Here is an 8,842-nt window from a genome sequence, read left to right as displayed (position 1 = left end):
AACACTTTCGGTCCTTTGCTTTCAGGTATCACTTCAGTTCATGAAGAACCAGCCTGGCATGTTCACTCTACAGACAAATGTGTGTAGAGCTAGAAAGAGAATCAACACAAAAAGAGGGTGCTCCCAGTCCAAAGCCTTTCTCTCCAGCTGATACCAGAATTCCCAGCATGCCTTTGAGGCAGTCAGTTGACATGCTCGCTTTGTGTAAGACGCCTGTTTACGTACATATCTTTCTCGTGTTGATCGTGTTGATTGTGCACACATTCGTTATCTCTGTGCTTTAAGAAGTGTCGTTTTTAGACTGATAGCGATACTGATTTAAGAGTGGAAAATACACAGATTACCAATATTATGGCTTTTTTTTTTTACTCTGAGGAAAACAAATACATTCCAAGTGAATTGTGAACCAATATGATTATGCAAAAGCACTCGAAACTTACTTCACTTTACTAAAGCATACTTGAAATTATAATACGTCATCCAACTGTGGTGCTGACCAGTGTCCGCTCAGCTGTGACTGTGTGCATGTGCTGAGGTCGGCCCGCAGTTTGAAAAACTGAAGGGTCAGAGTGCAGTCTGCTCTGCAAACTATGTGATTACATCATTTCTACATCATGCCAAGCATTGTTTCAGCATTATACGTTCTACAAAAACAAGAAATCACATCAGTTCGAAATGGAAGGCATATGCACAGATACGGATATCAGGATGTGTGGCTCTAGTTTACATGAGCAGACCCAAGACTTTTTAGGTAAAGTATTGTGTTTTGCTGTGCAGTAAGGTGACCAAATGTTGTGCTTTATTGGACGCTACAGTCTTCTATTGGTCAGGTTTTTAACAGAACTTTAGAGGTTTTATAAAACTGTACAATGAGGGATTGGATAAACAAAAAATGTGGTCACTTTTGAGAGGAAACAGGACACCTAACAGAAGAAGATCCAACTATATTATTTGTATTTTTAAATTAGCCTTCTTAGCCATGACACTGACATCAATGTCAAGTGACAAACTTCCCACTGAATTTAACCTAATCAGCTTCCATAAATGAGGCCGTAGACCTGCTACGCTTGCGTGTCTCTGGTGACTTGTGATTGGGAGATAATATCTGCTAAGAACGAAGAACTGTGCAATGACAGCGCTCGCCCCAACACACTCATCCTGTCATGCCTGCGTGTACAGATGGTGTGGACGGGCTAATGTCAGGATTTTCCTGCAATGAAAATGTTAATAACACGCATGATGGTGGGTATTAACTCTCTATGAAAAAAAGGGCACAGATCCCGCATAAATACACTAAACTATAAAGAAGGAAAGATCTGCGTCTACAAAATACAAATAATCAAATGCAAGGTATGCACATGATTATTTTGTTGGCATTGACACATTGATAATAGTGTCAGTAGAATTCTCCAGCAGGATAACACTTGGAAAGCCTGACAAGAACCGCTCTCTCGTATTAATTCCACCCCCAGCCTATAGCCTGTTACCCTGCCTTTGTAGCAATGTGCTTGCCACTGTCACCAGATTAGCACGCAGGCTTAAAGCCCTGCTCACACAGACACTGTGTACAGAACATAGCTTGTGGTAATACTATTTCCCTCGACTCTAACCTACCAACCTGTAACCTACCCCCCCCCCCCCCCCCCGGCAAGCACAATTCACTTCCTTGCGCATGTTAGACGAGGCTGAGTCTAATAAAACAGCCAGAACATTATACATTATATTATATAACTGCACTCTGCACTACTGTGGTACAACACTGCCTCTCCTCTCTGCTGTTTACATTACTTGCTGCTATTCATTTATCATACCAAGTCAGTTTAATCATCACTTGTCACTTTAACTTGTCATTCTCTTCAAATACTGTTTCAATTCTCAATTCCCCCCAGTTAACTTCATCATTCATTTTGTACTGTATATACCCCCCTGTTTTTATTTTTATTTATCTTATCTATTCTGTTTAATGTGTATTTGAGCTTTCTTGTCTGTGCTGCTGTAACGCCCAAATTTCCCCTCTGGGGATCAATAAAGTACTATCCTATCCTATCCTAGAACAGGAGGGTGAAGACAACAATATTCACTTCTGGGAAAGCATTGCCTTAGTGAAGCTTATAATGTTTTGTAGAAACTGTCAGATTCACCTCTCTATTCTTTGGAACAGTAAAGGTGTTAAAACAGGAACACCTTGACAGATTTAACACCTTGCTGACACCTGTCAACAAACATTCGACATGTTCGTCTTCACAAGGGGAATCCGTGCAGGGACTTCTTTTTGATTGTATATGCTGTACTTTTCATGGATACTTCTTAGTGTGATTTCAATCTTTCCCATTTGATAATCCCAGATGGTTGAAGGACTTTAAAATTTAGAAAAAATATATAAAACGTGATTTTGACAAGGGTTGTCAGTGGTTCACCCCTGCAGGATTTGTGCTGACACGAGGTTAACTTTCTGCCCCCATTGCGAAAGCTGCTGCACTGCTCGGTTTGGCTCTAGTGTGTAAATCACACAGCCCTTAAATATTTACCACCTTTAGACATTGCTGGGACACCTCCGTGTGTTTGAGCCGGCTCGACGGGGACGTGTCAGCTGTGTGCAGGAAAATAAATTATTTACACCCCCTCCTTCTACTTCAAAGAACTGGCAAACCATTCAACCTCAGATTTTGGGGAAGAGGAGGGGTCATAGGAGGGAGGACGAGGAGGCGGAGGTGGAGTCGTTAGTCACTAGGCAACCTCTGTGTCACCTGCCCCAACATGCCAAAATCAGCCACTTAGCTCTGGAGGCTGCATTTAAAAGCCTCCGCTGGGTTCATATGGAAAACCCAAAAAAATCACTGAGACACAGCTCAGCTATGTGGCTCCCGGAGATAAAGCGTGATGTGATTATATTGCTTTTCCCCTCGTGTGGGGAAAAGGAAGAGTTTTGTTGCTTTAGAAGACGCTGAGTTTGACTAAAAAGGCCAGCAGCAGAATCCAACTGTGCAGCAACTGATGTTTTCCAGAGAAGACCTTGCTGTAATAAAATCCCTGTAATGTGTGTAATGCTTTTTAAGGTTTGTAAAAACAAAAAAAAAGAAAGAGAAGAAGAGTGGAAAGAGAAGAATCTGCTATACGGCCACATGTCGAGTGCAGCTACAAGGTGAGTGAGCAGCCAGAAAATCAGGAAGTTCGGCCTGAGCAACATGTCCACTGAATGAACCCTGCCCCTGAGGGGATTCTGCTGTTTATTCACCCCCTGCCAGCACAAACTCTCACACACGATTCTACAAACACACACAAGGTTAACACATAAAATGCACTAAAAAACCTCCGAAGTCTCTTGTTGAAGCAGACAAGTTCAAACATGTGCCCTCTGCGCACAACATTCACACACAGAGAGTGAAACATACCCTTTGTTGTCAATAAATAACTCATCTGCTCGTCTGGGAAACGCAGGTTTTTTTAACCATGTGTCTCACTTTCACTGTGTGTTTCACTCAGTGCTTGACACTTACAGTTATTCACATTCTTATTCACCTCAAAATGAATCAGTTCTGCAATGAAAGGTTTGCTCACTTATGTCATATTTCAAAAATAACCGATGTCGTTTTAGTAAAGTAACATTTTGTAGATTTCCCTTCACTCAGAGGTTTTCTCATTCACACCATCATTTTCTACCAACACACTGTGCACGTAAGGAACACAATGACCACAGATGAGACGTAAAAACCTTTATCCTCCAGTGGCTTCACACTGATATTGAGGTATCCCTGTTAGTCTGTTTGATCAGGCTGTGTGCGGATACTCCATGTGTCTGTTTGTGTGCTAGCGTGCATGTGAGGACGTGGCCATGCGTGACAGCAGCAAATGACCACCTATCCATCACTGGCACTAGGGCCTGAGATTACCATGAGCCCTGGCTTGGCACCAGCTGGACTAAAGCCTGCAAAGAAACCAACTTGACAATACTGAATGCATCCACACACATACAATGTGCACACAATTATGCAGTAAAAATAGAGGAATCCAATCTAAGGGTTAGGGTAAGGGTTTTAAATGGAATTGTAGAAACTGTTGCGGGGAAAAACCAGCGAAGAAATCCCCAAGAAGAAGAAGAAGATCAAAAATCCCTCCAGCTCATTTATAATTGTAAACCTGACATATCCTCACGTTTTTCTTTTCAGCCTTCTTTTAATCTTGTCTCTTTCACTTTGCATCTCGATCAAAATGTGGCTTTTGCTCTGTGACTTATACTGAGAAAACAGCCACAGGAAGACACAGCATTGTATTGAGCAGCTGCCGTGGGTGGGCTGGAAACAAGAAAGCAAGAAAAACAGAAGTAACTGTAAACCGTCTCAGGGTGTCCCACCCTGCATCTATAGACTGGCCTCTGTTGGGCCATCGGCAGTCATAACAAGGGATTGGGAGAGCAAACAGGACTGTTTTTTTTTGCCTATAGCAGAGTCACAACCAAGAATCAAAAAAAAACCTCTGCAGTTAATTGGGGCTAAACAAGGAGCTCACCGTGCAGCGTGCAATTATGAGATATATGAGGAGACAGAGTTCTGACATTGAGCCAACATGTCCCATGTGCCACACACCAGATCATCCCACCAGATTGGCACTGAGCAAAGGACCTGCAACCGTTACTAAGCACTGTGCCAAGGCTGTTGGCCTACTTATGAGACATTCTTGATAAGTGTCAGGCTTTGAAAACACACACACACCGTCCAGCGAGTCTGTCTTACAGGAATTAAGCCCTGATATAAATATATATGATAAGATATTTAACTTTGCATTATGCCATTTAAACAAGTCAGTCTTTAGCACTAATGGTAGAAGGTTGCTGAAAGCGAAACATTGACAAAATCTGGGCGATCAGCAACTCCCTTTTCCTAAAGTGCTCTCACTTCCCCCTTATTGCAGAGAGCTCTTTCCTGTCAACATAAGTAGCTCAACGTGATGATGTTATTCCCAACATGACCACAATCAAACATTTTATAGCCTGGAGGTAGAAAACAATCCAGTAAACTCAGCCACCACAGAGAATCTCTTTACCCTCATTTCATAATGAATGCAATTATAAAAAGGAGTTATACGTTTTTTTTACTCAACCAACCGTGTTTAAAGCATGGACTTTTTTTCAATTTGCATAAGACATTTGTTTTGAGCCAATGGTCAGTTTCTCCCACCATGGACTGGGAGCTGAGGGGGGAGCAGCGTTGTCTTTGAGTCAGGGCTTACAAGCTTTAAGTCTGTTAAACCCCCATCAAGGTAAGCATTCTTTGGTCATTTCCACCTCCCCCAATCACACATCCACACACTCACAGCACTCACAGCACACAGCAAGGGAAACAAATGTTTGGGTGCTGGAGAGAAACCAATTATTCAAATGTTGCTTTGTGGACCCCCCCCCCCCCCCCCCCCAACCTTTGAAGGAATATTTAGAAATGACCGTAAATATTGTAACAACCTTAAATGTCAGAGCATGGCATTAGCCTGATTACAACCAAGAAAAACAATGCTGAATAGTAAATCTAATTTGGCTATCATTACCTGGGATGTCATAGAAGATGTACACCGACATCCAGCTGCTCTTTTGCTAACCAGAAGGGAAGCTTTTAATTATCACAATGTGTCAGTCATGTTCCTGTCAGTGACTCTGTCTTTATAGCAGTGGAAATGTCAAAATAAAGGAACAGATAAGATAAAGAAAAGAGAAGGGCATATATCCTTTTCAAAAAGCATCAATTATGCATCCGTTTAAATATTCCCAGCCCGGACTTGAGAGAAACTGAGGTTTCCCTTCACCCACAGGTTAACTTAAGCACTTAGCTAGCTCTCCACTGCCTGGGGGAAGAACTGTGCAATGAATGGAAAAGCAGGCCACATTTCTATCCAGGCCATCTTTATTGATCCTCAACAACCCCTTTCACAAAGACCATCCCCCCCAATCTTGACCACAAAAAAAGAGGGGACAATATAAACAACCAATAAATAAGAATCTGCGCGATTAAGGCGGTTCTACATCTCCAATAGAACACAACAGTGTGGACATGTTGGAGTTTTACAGCTTCATACAGTACAAGCAGTAGGATTTTGAGAACATCACGTCTAAAAAGGCAGCACTTTACAGAAAAAGTGAACCATTTTTGAGATCTGGATGAGACTCCCATTCAGATAAAATAACATTGTACTTCTGTCAAGTCTGACTCACCGTCTTTTCAGACAACCTTGCCATCTGAGCTTATATTTAATGCTGGACCAGATAGAATGGGAACAAAGATAATTCATGAGTGGGGAAATTTCATTTAGTCTCCCATCCTACTCGGTGGGGGGGGAAAAAATCATCTATACCACTTGGTTCCCAAAAACAAGTGGCGTTTGTTCTTTATATCAGTTTTCTCAGATAGGAACAAATAAATACACCTCTTAACTGGTTAGCTTTCATGGGGTCCAGAGTTGGAGGCTACACAGTGTCATAGCATTGTTCAGAGTGGCTTTTTAAGAATTTCATCATTAATGTATTACATTCATGTCCAGGCAACAAGAGAGGTGGTGCTTGGCCTCAAAGCCAGCGTTCCTCTGGCCACACGTGAGACCCTGTGGATATCCAGAGTTCTCTTCTGTGCACCTTTCGCCACAACTTTAGCTGAACATGGAGGTGTCCGCAAAAGAAAATGTGAAGAGATGAGCTCTCTCCATCCACCCCGGACAATTCTCACTCTTCTGTCTCCAGTTGTGCTCCCCTGTAAATAAGGTCCTCTCAGCAGCTAACAGTACTGGGCTGCTGTTTGTTCACAAAGTCTGACATGAAATCAAACTCATTCTGGCCCAGGAAAAGTTCTGGCAGCTCCTGAACCCGGTCCAAACCGAGCTCCATGACCAGCGAGGTCAGAACCTCCTCGTCAATCATGTCCGCATCCATGCCGTTCAAGGCCAGAGCCGGCCCAGCCATGTGCTGCATGTTAGCCAGCTGAGCTGGGTTCATGCGGTACTGTGCAGTGGGCCCCATGTGGTTTCCACCCATAGGCCCCAGTGGATGTCCATGGTACTGGGTGTTCAGTTTCTGCAGCTGCATGCTGGCCATTAGCTGTTGTGATGTTAACCCTCCGTTCATGAACTGTTGCTGTTGTTGTTGCTGCTGCTGCTGCTGTTGTTGTTGTTGTTGCTGCTGCTGCTGCTGCTGTGGGTGCTGGGCTTGCTGCTGGTGTTGTTGTTGCTGTGGGTGCATGTGATGCTGCTGCTGAGGGTGATGTTGCTGTTGCTGTGGTTGACCGTTATATATCATGTTACCAGAGGTCATCTGGTGATGACCCATCTGGGCCCCGTTAAGCTGTCCATTCATGGGCCCGCCCACCATGCCCTGTCGCTGCCTCATGGCGCTCTCCATGTTGGCCTGGGCTCCACCGTAGTGCATCATCTGACCATTGGGCAGTGCCCGCATGCCCTGCTGGTTGGCATGCTGCTGGTGACCTGCCTGCAGGCCGCCATTCATGCCCATCCTGTAACCGTGGAGACTGGCGCCTGCTGAGCTGTGATTCATGGGCATCATCAGATGGTCGGCCATGCCTCCTGTCTGCGAGCAAAGGAGACACTGTTAGGACAATGCAAAGGGTGACAAGATGTTTGGAAGCATTTCATGGAAAGTGCAGCAGGGCAAACATAACATTACAGCGTCAACCAGTTGGTGTTTCCTTGTGCATTTAACACGTTTAACCATTTAAATGGTCCAGAGCTATTTCCTAGCCTACCTATTGGTTTATTTCAACGTAGTGCCCACATGCTTCACCTTAATTGAATAACAAGAAACATACATTCCCAGGTCCACCGTCACAATTCAGCCTCAAGTTAAACAAGCTATCCTCTTAAAAAATATCTGCATGGTTGTTTTGCCTTTTGGCACTGAAACCCGTAATTTAGTCTTTACCAAACCTCCCCTCTTTGTGCCTATGAATGAACGCCCAGGTTGGCATCTCAGGTTAACATGCATTGTTTGGATACATTTTAGACGCGATGATAAATGCACGGGGATCGACAAAGGAGGAAAAACGTATGCATCGCGTAAAGCATTCTTTAAATCCCTTGCATGTTGCATGTCAACCAAGGCAGAAAAAAAATCTTGTTACATTTTACGCACGTAAGGTTGCAACAAAGAACACTGACATCATGCAACATCTCCCCAACAGCTGAATCACCACATTTCTAACAGGGCAGGAAAATTCAACAAAGGCTTCGATTTTCTCCGGGGGACTCCGATCTGTGCAAATGTTTGTATTACATTATTCCCGATAGTGTAGTCAAACATTAATATAATTTTTCCAATCTCGAGTTTAGAAACAAGCGAATGCAAACAATGGAGTAGCAGCCTCGGAGACCACCACAGACCAAAATTCCCAAATTCTCCCTCAAATAAATCCGATAAAGAATCACTTACCCGTAACCGCTACGTTTTCACAAAGTTGCGCGACTTTGCCTCGGCTCCGTCTTTTTAAACAGTTTCCCCCTGCAAAGGCAAATCTCCTCTGAATTACAGTATGTATTCCACAGGGTTACGCTTCATGCTCTAACGGGGACGGTGTGCACAAAGACTGCCGCATCAGATCTTGAAACGACTGCCTATTTTCTGGGTCAACTCAGGGATTATGTACATCTAAAAAGCTCAGAGGAAGGCAGTCGGGGAGAGGTGGAGCCTCGGTCCTGCCTCTTCTTTGTTCCTATTGGCCCTACTTAATATAATTGTGCATGGGCGTAGAAAAAAAGGGGCTGTTTGGAGTGGCTGTGACACAGTAGCCAATTTAAATACCCTCCTCCCCACTGTTTCTTTTTGAACAAGAATTTAGACATCTTGTTTATCTTT

At 43.6% G+C, this 8,842-nt stretch overlaps 1 protein-coding gene across 2 annotated transcripts; it reads right to left on the bottom strand.

Annotated features, from left to right (window-relative positions):
- Nucleotides 1–5,873: 5,873 nt before the first annotated feature.
- On the bottom strand, nucleotides 5,874–8,638 carry cited4b (Cbp/p300-interacting transactivator, with Glu/Asp-rich carboxy-terminal domain, 4b). 2 transcript variants are annotated; one of them, XM_020654910.3, is made up of 2 exons: nucleotides 8,420–8,638; nucleotides 5,874–7,557 (listed from the first exon to the last, which is right to left on the bottom strand). In XM_020654910.3, exon 2 carries the CDS (start codon nucleotides 7,550–7,552, stop codon nucleotides 6,749–6,751), a length of 804 nt encoding a protein of 267 aa, XP_020510566.2. In that variant the 5' UTR covers nucleotides 7,553–7,557; nucleotides 8,420–8,638; the 3' UTR covers nucleotides 5,874–6,748. The 2 variants fall into 2 exon arrangements, with proteins under 2 accessions (XP_020510566.2, XP_020510565.2); XM_020654909.3 differs by having other exon boundaries at nucleotides 5,874–7,561; nucleotides 8,420–8,637.
- Nucleotides 8,639–8,842: the final 204 nt, after the last annotated feature.

This window comes from Labrus bergylta, chromosome 8 (genome assembly GCF_963930695.1).
Source record: "Labrus bergylta chromosome 8, fLabBer1.1, whole genome shotgun sequence".
NCBI lineage: Eukaryota > Metazoa > Chordata > Actinopteri > Labriformes > Labridae > Labrus > Labrus bergylta.
The sequence above is the reverse complement of the archived record's forward strand: the minus strand, read 5'-3'. Positions and strand labels throughout refer to the sequence as shown.